General features: G+C 44.4%; 1 protein-coding gene across 1 annotated transcript; it reads left to right on the top strand.

Annotated features, from left to right (window-relative positions):
• The first annotated feature begins 2111 nt into the window (after window positions 1-2111).
• LOC104472324 (calpain-3-like) lies at window positions 2112-13542 on the top strand. The gene is made up of 6 exons (XM_010087943.1): window positions 2112-2647; window positions 8705-8774; window positions 10582-10700; window positions 11334-11467; window positions 11893-12061; window positions 13221-13542. Exons 1-6 carry the CDS (start codon window positions 2354-2356, stop codon window positions 13413-13415), a joined length of 981 nt encoding a protein of 326 aa, XP_010086245.1. The 5' UTR covers window positions 2112-2353; the 3' UTR covers window positions 13416-13542.
• The last annotated feature ends 201 nt before the right edge of the window (window positions 13543-13743 follow it).

The following is a 13743-nucleotide window of genomic DNA, read 5'->3' as shown; positions in this document are numbered from 1 at the left end:
TCTTCACAAAACAAGTAGTTGAATTCAAATGGAGAAAACAACTGGAAGTAAAGCTTCATAAAAATTAAATAGAAATATTACCACCCATGTAGTTCACTTTTTTCTGTCCAAACAGGCCAGCTGTTGGGGTACTTCTGCTTGCAAGAAATTCCACTACAAAAAGTGGTTATATCGTAATGGACAAAGGGTTTATTTTGCTATTTGTAGCAGACAGCACATCCATTCTTCTCTGGGGTAACTTGTGCTTCTTTAAAGACATCATTTGTCTTTTACTAGCAACTGCTGTTTCACACAACAAAGACTTTAATAACAAAACCATCTTTCCAGTAAAAATCAGAAAAGAAGCAGCTGTTTTTTGAACAGGTATAACCACAAAATACTCCTGAGCATCACCAAAGAGTGACATTGGGTTAGAAGTGAGAAGTGCACATCCACTTGCCATTCCCTATGCAGGCACTAGCTGAACTGTTACCTGTAGCAGTACCAGCAGGTCATATCCTGACACTTGCTGACCATCCCAAGAGGAAGAAAATATATATATATGAAAAAATATATATATAAAAACGCTGCTAGTTCTTCACTTGATCCTCACCAGCAGACCAGGAGTTTGTCAAATATCACACCTGTGCTACTGACATTCTTCCCAAAACAGAGCTCTGTGTAGAAGACATAATAGATGAATTTTTGTATCAGGCAAGAAGGGAGAATATGAAAGAAACAACGTATGCACAGGCTCCAAAATGAGCATTTTTGCTGAAGCTGTGCAATAAGAGGCCGTTGCATCTCACCACTTGCATTGCTCTTGAGATATCCTGGGAAGAGTGGCACATGGCTCTGCCAAGCTGTCTTGCAAAGTAATGTCAGATGTGAGACCTGCAATCCTGGCATCTAAATGTAATGAGGAGGTCATCAATTCTGCATCTGACAACCCACCCTGAAGCAATTGCATTCCTATTTCACGAACACTTGAATCTGTCCTTTCTGATTCCCCTGTTGGTGCAAGAAAGCTTGCATTCACGATAAAATTAAAAGGATTTAGGCCACCATTAGAAGACTGAGGATTCATAGTCCTAGAGGTTAGTCAAGATTGCCAACTATATTATCTTCTTTAAAAGTTCCCCTGGTGGAGTTTTTTAATGACACAAAGAGATTGTCCATTGTGCTGTTGATTTGAAATTTGTAAACCAAGCAAATGGCTGAGAAAAAAGAATCAGTGCATTGGAAAACAGCATAGTACTAGGGCAGAAGATCAGCAATGTGTACGTGAGCCAGAGTCCAGAGACTAGTGTCATCAGGCAAAAATAACACTGATGTCCTCATGTGATTTAAGACTTCCTAATCAAAGAAAAATCAAGGTATTAGGAGGCTTTAGATTTTCTTTCACTGAGACTGTGAATTTGTCCCTTATCCCACAACTGTGTGACAAAACAAGTGTATGAAGTCAGACATCTCCTCTGAGATGGGTACATCCTAACACACACAGAGTGGCCCGGTTTCCACACTGGCCCCTTATAAATTTTTCTGTCTCTATACGAAAAGGTTCTTTTCATGGGAGGTAGCCATCACCAGCTATAGTGCTGGCGAGCTGCTCTCTAGAGGAGACAAACCCACCTGGCAGGTATTGACCCGACCTCAGTAGCATCAAATAATTCCCTTTTTCACCATTAGGAGCGTGTCTTCAGCTAACCCTCTCTACTAGTAAAAATTCTCAATGTATCTTTTCTGCAGCAAAGGGTAGAAATAACTATTCGAGTACAACAGCTCCTCCGGGAGTGTCAGGGCTAGTTTATTGGCTGCTAGTACTTACGAAGCACATTCCCAAAGCAGCAGGAGTTTAGCTTCCAGTTTCACTGCTCTCTCTACTTACGGAAAAGATGAGCTGCTTGCACCAGGAGTCAGCCTGCACACGGAGTCCGTCCCAGGAACACGCCTGCCCTCGGCACGAGGTGCACAGAAGACTGACACCCTCTCACTAACCCTCTCCCTCTCGCTTTCTCTCACTCTTCGCCTGTAGTTATTTTTAGATTTCACGGGTTAAAGCTTGTCCCTTCTGGACGCTTGTGCACACAGGGCAAGCACACACACATGCTGTAGATACTACAGCTCAGGCAGCCAACAGATTATCTTGTTCCCCATGAAGGAATAAATTCTGATTTTTTATGACAAAATCCTGCCCTTTGAGAGGATGCACAACGTGCTCAACCACATGGAATTTTGCTGCTTGAAAATTTGACTGGGAGACTTTCAACGGATAGAAAAAGCACTTTACACAGCAACTTCCTCTTTTTCTCGAATTTCCTTCCAGTTTGCAAGATCTTGCTTTCTTTCAACACTTGCTTTACGCCTGAATCCCATGCCGACCGCCATAAATGCAGCGGTGGCTCAGCAGACAGCTGCTGGGTCACTTCCCGGCGCTACTATTAGCACAACAACTGAAGGTGCGGGTGGGGGCACAGGGGGGATTTATTCTGCCATTATAAGTCGCAACCAGCCCATTATCAAAGTAAAGGAGAAGACCTATGAAGAGCTTCACAAGAAGTGCCTGGAGAAAAACATTCTCTATGAAGATCCTGATTTCCCACCTAATGAGTCCTCCCTCTTCTATAGCCAGAAAATCCCCATCAAGTTCGAATGGAAGAGACCACGTGTAAGTACCATGTTTGCTGAATGCCTTTTACTTTCTGTGGCTTGAACTGTTCACCCTGAGCTTACATTTTTTGCAGAAAGTGTGTGTCAGGGGAGGCAGGAGGAATAAGCTGGAAGAGTATTTCCTTAGAGCTCTCCTGAGGTTAACTAGCTAGGGTTGTGGAGGATCAGAGAGAGTGTATATAATGGCTAAAATACAATAAACCAAAATGAAACAAAACAAGAGATGGAATGGCATACGTAGAAAAAGAAATACAGAACTTAATTTTCTTCTTGCATGATTTGCTAGGGATTTTCTTGTCTGAAACTACCAAAGAAAAATTGTCCTCATTCTGCAATAAGTTGTGGGGTTTGCTGAGCCTTAATTTTTAAATATTACCTTCTTTCACTTACAACTTTACTTTAGTATTCTGGTGGTTTCCTAATCAGTGAAAATAAAGGACAGGTTATGGTCTGAAACACACTTTACTCAGTTGTTTGTTCCTAACATTGCTTAGCCAACGTGCAAAGGTTGTTTAGCATATTACCCACTGACCATGAACGTGGGTGATGTAGCCACTATGAGGACTCACTCCTGCCTCCTAATCCCCTTTATTTTTCCTCTCTTGTGGGCATTCCCCAGACAGCCTTCCTCTTCTTTCCAGAAGAAAGAAGGACTTTCCAGGCAGAGGACTAATTCCTCAATTCCCCATCGATTCCCCATCCTGCCGCAGGAGGAGTTATTGCTGCTGGGCGGCTGCTCCCCCCACAGCGAGGTAGCCCCCAGGATGCTGCCTCAGCCCCTGCCATCCCCTGTCTGGTGGCAAAGATGCTGTTCTGAGGAGCTTCCCCTGCTCCCTCCCTCTGGCAGTTTTTGGCCGCCTCTTCTAGATTTGCCGTACTTCCCCAACACCCAAATCTGTGCTTCAATGGCAGAGTCAGTGGTGGCAGATAAAACTAACCTCAGGAACATAACTAAACAGCAAAAGACCGGGAGTTTTGCGGGTCGCTCTTACAGACGCAGAGGAAGGCCACGTGCCGCTGTCATAACAACAACGTGAGCAATGTGGGGGGAGCAACATGATCCCCCCATCTGCCCTGCCCTGTGCGTGCCTGCTCTGTCATTCCTGCATCATCACCAGGGCGGCATCAGCTCCTGGAAATGTGCGTGGGTGAGTTAAGTGTAGCCACAAGTCAATCATCTCAAAGGGAGGGGATCTGCCCTATTTCTACAGAGAGGAAGGTACAGGGGATGGGTGCCAGCACCCTGGGGCAGACAGACTTCAAGTGCGCATGTGAGAAAGCATCAAAACATAAAAAAAACCCCACAATGTAACCTCAGACTGGGCTAATACAACTGAGAATGTACAGATCAAGCCGGGTTTTTGGGAAGGTTCAGACTTCAGGGTCTCTATCCCAAAGATACTTCTTGAAGCCACTCATTACCAAATAAGTTTGGAAGCGCAATACTTATTATTCATGTAGCAACCACAAGCTGGGGACTGTGCAGGACTCAAAATACAACCTAAACATCAAAACCGAAGCTGTCTGTGTTCTTTTGACACAAGCGTTCGGGCACCTGATGTATCTGTGGTGCCGGCTGCAGGTAGAGCAGAGGCAGGAGATCTGGGCAGTACTGGCACGCTGTGGGATCGGGGAGACAGTCGGTCCTGGCTCCGATAGAGCTGGCTGTCCTGCCAGGGGAGAGATGCCTGACCGTCTGTTGCAAATGTGCTTGTTTTAAAACAAACCCTGTAATTCAGGTGATTTCTGTACCCAGGAGGTCCCCAAAGAGACTCTCCTTTAATAATGTGTCCCCTATCATGTCATCCCTACCACGGCTGCAAAGTGCGGCTTCTCTCGGGCGCTGGCTGATGCACAAGACCTGGATCTCTTGGTGCTGATCTCAGAGTGACCCAGGATTTTGCTTCACTGGACTTTGAAACTGCAGGTTATATAGCACTTTGTCTGATAATATTGTATACATGAATAGCCACAATAGATAATTAACAGAGCATCATCAAGTCAAATGAGTATTAAGTAGCAATACTGGGCTAAAGAGTATTTTGTTAAGAGATTAAAGCAATCATTGAAGCACCAAAAGTAAAGATTCAACTGCACAGGCCAAATTTTGTAATAGTCTGTAAAGATATGACAGCTTCTGTTCTTATTAAATTGCAAAGGCTTTTTTTTTTTTGGCAAAGAAAACAACTAGCTTATAAACTATAGTCTTATACAGTGGTAATTTTGAATCACTTTGAAATTCAGGTCAAACTTGAATTGAAAGAGACTTGATAATGTATTCTAAAAGAAAACAAAATACCAGACAGTTCAGAGGTCCTGAGAGAATATCCTAACACTGACCTGTTCCTGACTGCCTCTGCCTTTCTGAGTCACCTCAGTCATGCCACCTGATGAATTTGTACCCAAGCTCCCCCCAAACATGATGTTCATGTATGAGAATGTAATATAGATGACAGATCAATGCTGGCCTTAAATGAGCGTTATTGGTGATGACGTGAATCCACGAGGGATTGCTGAGTGTCTTTGCAGTTGGTGCTTCTCGGAGGTCGGGTCCTCCTCCGCCACCTCCCGAAATGATTGCCCTCTGCTGCTGCACAGGCAGCAAAGGCACGAGGACTGGTCTTGTGCCTTACCGGCAGAAGGACAGCTACCACGCCAGGCAGCTGTGAGCCTTGGCACGGGGGCGGCGAGAAGGCCCCTGAAATTCTACCCAGGTAGTGACTGCCATGCCACGACGTGAATGCACGGGGCAGACCTCCTAATGCTCAGTTCGGGCAGAAGCCAAGTGACAGCCCTGAATGTTTCCCTGAGTGAAGGCTGCAGGATCCATCCAGCGTTTCTGTTCAGAGTATGGTACATAGGGGGGAAATAAAATCTCCCTCAGTTAATGCATAATATTAATACCCTTGGAAGGTAAGAGAAGCCCAAAGAGCCTTTCTCACCTGCACCAGGTTGTATCCAGCTCAGTGACAGGCTGTGCCCAGCTTTCTTAACAGCCTCAGCCTCCCACACCTATGCTGCCCTGCAGGGGACATGGGGACAAGGTCACCAGTCTTTGAGAGCTGAGAAAAAGTCTGTATTATAACATAATGCAAGAGTCCTGCTGCAGTCCTGTTTGGATCCAATGACGCTAGGACATTAATAGGAAGGCTCTGCTGTGACACTGTGCTTTCAAGCGCACCCTTGTCATTCTCTCTGCTCACAGCCAGGAGCTTGCATCGTTACCAGCCAGATTCAATGACTTCCCCATGGTGATCCTCTCAGCAGCCAAGAAAATCAGCAGGAGGAGCTTTCTTTTCATAAGAAATACAAATAAAATCAAGTTAGCAGACTGGTGGATTTTGCACAGGATGAAAATGAATCAGAGCATCTGCTGCATGGGTGTGAAGCTGTTTGAATTTGGTAATCACAAAATGTGTGCCTCTGCAGGCAGTACCACAAACCAAAGATGGCATTTAGTGCCACCAAGGCAGGACTTTCAGATTAGGGTAATCCAGCTCTGAAACTCTAAAACCAGCTTGAAACTCTAAAACCAGCTTGGTGTCCAATAACGTCAAGCTTTGCCTTGAAGTCTGCAGCACAGCCATTGAGTAGCATGGTTTAGACCATGAGAGGCCAAGGGAGAAGCATGAAGGTACAAATTGTCTTAAGCAGGCTTAAGGAGATGCTTCCTCTACTTGATAGGCTCAGTTCAGGGAATTTACTTAGAATGCCATAGCTCATTAACAGCAGTTTTTAAAGGAATTAGTGCCTTTTGCTGCAGCAGTATGAGCTGACTGGAGGATTTTTCCTGACACAGAAGAAAAACTAATGAAAATACAACAAAGGTCAAATGCCATTTTTAGTTGCATGCTGCCTTTGCATTTTCCAGTGGTCCCTTCCAACTGACTCATCACCACCCTCAGCCCAGAAAGCAGCACGCACTACCAATGGATTTTTCCTAGGATTCTCTGTCTCCCTTGCTGTAACTTCGACTCTTTGTAATGAAACTACAGAACTGAATCTGCATCTGGAACAGGTTGTCTCACTCTGCTCACTGAATACTTTTCATCAGCCTTGGAAGACCTTGAAACCTTTCCGTTTCCGTAACTTCAGCTGTAGTTGGTACAACTAGCACAGCTGGAGATGAACTAGAGTAATACAATAGTAAAAGTATACCCATAGTGTACTAAAGACACCTGGCCACCATAAAGAAATGCAAGAAAAGCATTTCTGTCATAGCTATGATACAGCCTATATGACAATTGCGTGACTCCCTCCTGTACATTCCTTTACCAAACATCTTCCAAAGCAAATGAGCCCAAGATGCAGTAAATTGCTCTGAGGGCCAGCCATTGCTGAACATGTAATATTTGGAAACAGGCACTATCTAGCTACCTTCATCGAAAACGCAGCATGCTGGATTTCAGAGCTCGTTACTTCAACAGGAGCAGGATCAAGCTAAAATACAGTAACAGAAATGGAAAAAACCTAATCCAAAAACCTAGTGTCTCACAGCTAGTTTTCAGGAGAGCACCAGAACAACGTGAGAAAGAATATTTTCAACAAAGCAAGTGGGTGGAGAAAAGCATAAAGGTATCTCAAACAGCTGCCTTGGCAGAACTGGACCCTGGGACATCTGTCCGAGGCCCAAAATAATAGGACAATCCCTCCATTCCCTCCCTCCAGGAGAATAAGGTGACTGCTGGGGCGAGCCGGAAGCTGGTCTCTCTATCAGGCTGTATGACTAATCCAAATATTTACATCAAAGCAACTCTGCTGATTACTGTGAAGGAGGGAAGAAGTGGGCTCAAGCCAAGTGAAACTACTAGACCTGAAACATGAGTCTGGGAAAATCCAGGGCTGCTCTGATGACATGGGAAAAAAGCTTTAGACTGCAGAGGTAGCACCAGCTGCCTGTACTGCCACACAAGCCATTGTCGGTTGTTTCCTCTTTCTCCTTCCCACTCCAGCCCTGCCGTCTTCCAACAGATTGGGTTCTTGGACTAAACTTTGTCTTCTTCCCCATTTGCAGCTGCTCAGGGAAGTGGTCCTCAGGTTGCAATAGCTGTCTTTCCTTACCCTCACAAGAGATGGGCCTAAAAGTTAAATGTCATCTTTTTCTTGCCCATAGCAAGTATTTGAGAAGGAGAGATGGGATAAGCAGGGACTTCTTTTTCCTCTGTAGGACAGGTTGTACCTACTTCTTCCCTTGGCTTTCCTGTACTCCACAGTTCTTTGTCCCATTTAGAAAAAGTTCTGTGTAACCCTGCAATAGTCCCACCTCATTTGCTGGTGGTTCCTACATAGTCCTTCCTTCCCTACAGAAATTCCTTGATTATTTATGCCTGTACAGCATCTTGTACCCATTCCGTATAAATACTCACAAACCCAACATATTGTCCTAAGCGCAGGACAAAAGAAGAGCTTCCTGTCCTCAGATTATGTCTGTGTACATTTCTGAATGGACTATTGGCAATTAAATACTGCAACAGGAAGAAAAGAATAACATCTCTTAACCAGCAATTGATTATTGCTGAGAATTAAATGCCTGATCCTGGGAAAATTTTAAGGAGGAGTATTACTGGGATTCATTCCTGATGAAACGGATTCTCCAACCCTTTTAATGCTGCAGCATATTAGTTACTGCCAATTGGTTACTTTAAACCTGCAGTCATTTAAAAATACTTTAATCTGGTTCTCTGATGCTCTTTCCACCTACCTGCTCTCCTGTCTCCTCCAGTAGTGGGGTTTTTTTCCATTATTGTGTAGAAAACTTTTTTCCCCCTATTCTTCTCATTTTAACGTGTTTGAACCCTGTACAGAGGGAGCCCCCCAGGCTAGCAATTAGACCGTGTTGTGTAGATACATGGAGAAAACTCTGGCTGAAGTCTGGAACATCCAGATTCCAAAACATTTTTGTAGTGAAACTCTGCGGCTGGCAGCTCTCAAGAGATTTTGATATTGACAAACTATCCTACAGAAAAATATTGTCCTAAACCAGCCTTTATTTCTGTGGCAAACAGGCATCATAACGCATGCTTTTCCTGCTCATCCATCTGTTTATATTTTGCAGGAAATCTGTGAGAATCCACGGTTTATTATCGGTGGAGCCAACAGAACAGATATCTGCCAAGGAGAATTAGGTATGACAGTCTTACTTCAACTTTGCACTTTTTAAAGTCTGCATCACTGGATTTTCTTTTCCTTCCAAGGTGATATTTGAAATCCTCTGTCTCAGTATCCTCTGCATGTCTACTGATTCCTTCTGTCTGTAGTAAATTGTTCGTATCTGCCTCGTAGCGGTATAGAGAAGAACTTGAAGTGGAAGATGCTTTGCAGGGTGTTTTGCTTTTCATGAACTAATATAGTGAATGTGTTACAAAGCACTATTTGGCCTTCTTTCAGGCTTTGAGGAGGGACAAAATTAGTTAAGACATGAATAAGAGAGAAAGAGGAGGAGTTATTTGACTGAGTGAAAAATCTTTTCAGCTGCTGTTGTATTTTTTCAGGTGTTTAGTCCTATTACTCAAGGATAACCTCTGTATTGAAGACCTGTAGCTCACGTGCTCAAACACACTTTGATACATAGAGTCGCTGCTTAGGTACATGGGTACAACTCTTGCAGGGGCACCACTTGGCACTCCCCTGCACTGCTCTGTAAAGTCATTCCCCGCTCAGCTTTCCCATGTCTTTCACAATGTTATAACTTATCTTGTGATCTTTTTCCTAACCTAGTACATCCTGATGTGTGTTAATCTTTTCATTTAATTGTCGTTCTGTGCTTGTGACTCTCCTCATCACCTTCCCAGTACTTTTTATTTCTTTAAAAATTTATTTAGAACTGCCTTTCTTTTTGAGGTGACCAAAACTTCAGTTTCCAGGGTGTGGATGCAAATGAATTTACGTGCATAATACATTCTCTCTTTTGTCTTCCATTCCTTCCCCAACTACACATAGCATTGTTTACCTTTTTGACTTCTGCTGCACATTGTATGGTTCAGAAAACTCCTGTTCACAGTGGAGCCCACCTCCTCCCTAAGGGGAAATAGGTAACTTAGAACGTACTGCTATAAAGAGAGAGTTGGCTTTCCATAATATATACATATATGTAATTCTATGTGTTTTATCACTACAACAGCTTTATACATTTCTTTTACAACTCCCTGCAATCAGGTTCAGTTTTCACTACCCTGTATAATTCTCTTGCCCTAGCAGTTCACACTGCTCAGCCAAGCTTACCCTAGAACCTCTCTTACAGTACCAACTAGGTTGTAATTCAGGATTGAGGCATCCTTTGCTGAACACAGAAGTACTGGGGGAGAAAGTCACTTTCCCAGAGCTCCCAGAGAAGCAGCAAACTTGTGTAAGAGTCTGAAGGAAGAACTGAAAAGCCCTAAAGGGGACAGTGCTTCCAGCAGTGCAGACACAGATTCAAAAAGAGGAAAATGCATCAGAGCAATGCAGCAGGAAAAAGGCCCCACAGAATGATGGGTGGGACAGTGGGTTATCTTGAGAGCAGAAAAGGAAAACAAGAGACTAAACCTCAGCTGCTGAACAGAGCTCCACCTGGGAGAGAATTATCTCTCAGCTGGGCTCTGTCCTAAGCTTGGAAGCAGAACTAATGCCAGAACTCAGAGAAGCATTCACATGGGACAGGGAAATCTCACCACAGGTAACAGTGCTCATCAGATTTTCTGTAATTTTCTAAATTACAGGGAACATCATCTATTTCATAGGCATGCACCTGGCCATGAGTGATGTGAACGAGCATTTCCTGAGCACAAATAAAGTGCTAAAGTACTGCAGAGCACATGGAGAAGAGCCCTTTCCCAAAAGGCAATGGCATGCCCTACTGAGAATTAACGTCTCACTTTGCAGCATCTCAGGTTTTCCCTTAGATTCCAGGTGCTCTGTCCCTTCATTCTGTCTGCTGCTTCTGCTTGTTTGCAGGTGACTGCTGGTTCCTGGCTGCCATCGCTTGCCTGACACTGAATAAAAAACTCCTCTGTAGAGTCATACCTCATGACCAGTCCTTCATACACAACTATGCTGGCATCTTTCATTTCCAGGTGAGTCTGTCTACCAGAAAACAGGTGTATTTACCCAAGAGAGAGCTCAGCTCTCGAATGCACTCTTCCCTCTCGCTTCTCCACCCTTTGGAAGCATGAGCCACAGCAGGAAAGGAAGAGGGATTGACTTGCCTCACCCTAAACTCTTCCAACAGGGCAGTCACACAAGGGCCAGCCCCACAGGCAATTAGGGAGCATTAACCCACCACGGAAGCATTTGCAGATCGCTGTGTCCTGTGCCTAAGGGATGGCAACAGGTGCCCAGTCCTGCCTCGCTGCTTAGATACACCACTGCAGCCAGCACAGGCACGCCAGTAGTTGGCAAGAGCATCTATTTTTAGGCCCACAAGCAGCTAGTCTGTAAAAAAAAAAAAAAAAAAAAAAAAAGTTATTGAAGAACCGCTTATTCAGAACAGATTGACTGCTTTCCGTATTTGCCTTGGCTCTCCTAAGGGACCTCCCACTGTCCCACAGGCATTACCCAGGGCAATTCAGTCTGGCTGCCTCCCTCCCAACGGCCACCGCTTTTCGCCACATTACGAAGCAGTTAATTTCCACATTACTCTCTCATCCTGGCTTTCCCTCCCTGCACCAAGCTAACCCAGAGCTTTTTTCCTGTTCGCCTTTATTCAGTTCTGGCGCTACGGAGACTGGGTGGACGTTGTCATTGATGACTGCTTGCCTACGTACAACAACCAGCTGGTCTTCACCAAGTCCTCCCAGCGCAATGAGTTCTGGAGTGCCCTCCTGGAAAAGGCCTATGCAAAGTAAGACAACCCACCAGACCATGCCAGGCCCCTCACCAAAGCGTTGGCTGGGGACGTGGTTAAACCAGTGTATAGGACCTACGATGAGCACGTAGAGAGGCTCCGAACATACCAGTGCTATCTCCCATAGGTTCTCATGCCTCAGAATTGGGGATGGAGTAAAACATATGTTCTAGGGGGTTTTGCTGCTCATTCAGAGGTCTGCATTTGATTCTCAATATTTTTATTTCCTGATGTGTGTAGGTGGAGTGTTTTAAAACTTTCAACTTGGGGGTTAGCAAACAGAAGGTTTGTGGGGTTTTTTTAGTATGTGTGTTTACATATCTTTATTTATACACATACACAAGATAAATATGTATAAAAAATATAAGTAGGTATCTTTATTTCTGTAAAAGAAAATCTTATTTTCCCTTTCTCTTTCCAAGACTCCATGGGTCATACGAAGCTTTGAAAGGAGGCAACACCACAGAAGCCATGGAGGACTTCACAGGAGGAGTCACAGAGTTCTACGAAATAAAGGATGCCCCTAAAGATATCTATAAAATCATGAAACACGCCATTGACCGAGGATCCCTCATGGCGAGCTCCATTGATGTGAGTGCATATGAACTTTGCAGATGAGCCATAAGAAATGGCAGAGGGGAGGGACCTCTCCATCCATAATCAAATATATGCCACCTTTTGGAACTGCTTGGTTTAGTCCACATAGCAAGCATCCATTTCTATGAGATGGAGTAATCTCCACTAGACACCACCCATTATCCAATAGCAAGTGCTAAAAGGGAAACTAACAGAACCAGAACATGGAGGTGGGGAGAAGGGATGCGATCAGCAAAACCAGCACCCCCCACCCTCAGTTCCCTCACCCAATAAAATCAGGGGGGAGCCGCAACCCTATTAATACACAGATCTTCATGTCAAAGATGCTAAGTGTGCAAACACTCAGAAAATCAACCCTTCAATTGCCAACAGTCTTAAATTGACTTAATTTACTGTGGTTAATTGAAAAGTGAAAGGAAAAGAACTAGCTTCAGTCCAAGCGTGAGCACCTGGGATCCCTTTGTACCGACATCAGACAGTTTGGGACAGGTTATTTGGGCTTTCCTCTTGAAAATATTTACACGTGTGTGGAGCTGTGTGCGCCTACTTGTTCCTAGGGCTGGGTTCTGGATTTGGGAGCACGGCTCAGTCAGTGACCTAAGAAACCTCTGCTGTCAACACAGCTTCCTGAGGAGGGGAAGTGGAGAGGGAGGTGTTGATCTCTTCTCCCTGGGATCCAGGGATGGGACACATGGGAATGGTTCAAAGCTGCGCTGGGAAGGTTCAGACTGGCTGTTAGGAAGCATTTATTTACCCAGAGGGTTGTCAGACACTAGAACAGGCTTCCTAGACAGATGGTTGATGCCCCAAGCCTGCCAGTGTTCAAGAGGCACTTGGACAATGCCCTTAATAATATGCTTTAACTTTTGGTCAGCCCTGAAGTGGGCAGGTGGTTTGACTACATGAATTCTTTAGGTCTCTTCAAAATGAAATAGTCTATTCTATTCTATTAACCATCATGGAGCATGAAATTGCAGTGAAGGCAGCACAACCAGTGCTGTCAACCACTGTAGATAAGTATGGACCATCTAGCATGTAATGAGATAGAAGTTACTTAGGTTATCTTTTACCACTCATCTTTCTTGTATCATTTATCTTCTCTCTCCCTGCCTCATCTTTCTGCATCATACTTTTCTCCCATTCTTTGTACCAGGATAACCTAGGCTTTTCCTATGGATCAGCTCCTCGGAGCCACATTGGGGAACTGATTGCTCGAATGGTGAAGAATCTAGAAAACGCGCAGATGACTCACTCCACTGCAGACTACCAGGGGACAGACGAAAGGCCGGCCTGGGTTTGTATGTTTCCAGAAGTGGTTGACTTCACAGGGCTTTTATTTACAGACTGAACAGTTAGAGAAACATATAATCTATGCTTTTTAAATCTTACTTGGCTTCACTGAGTTATCCCAACACTGAAGACCTGTTCTTACAGATGCTATTATCCTCTTAAAGGATTTCAGTCCTCTCAAACACACTGACTGATACTAGAGGCTCCCCAGTGACTGTCTACTCAAAGGCAGCTGGAAAACTCTCCATAGTTGCTGCCCCAGCAGCTGTTTTGCTGCTTGTTATTACACACTCCTGAGCCATCACCAGAAAAAAAGACCATCATGACTCTTGATGGAAAGAGGCAGATAGTGCAGACTTCAGAAACACTTTAGAGAAGTGGCTGAG

This window comes from Pterocles gutturalis, unplaced genomic scaffold (genome assembly GCF_000699245.1).
Source record: "Pterocles gutturalis isolate BGI_N339 unplaced genomic scaffold, ASM69924v1 scaffold41541, whole genome shotgun sequence".
NCBI classification, from domain to species: domain Eukaryota; kingdom Metazoa; phylum Chordata; class Aves; order Pterocliformes; family Pteroclidae; genus Pterocles; species Pterocles gutturalis.
Note: the sequence above shows the minus strand (reverse complement) of the source record. Positions and strands in the feature narration are given on the sequence as shown.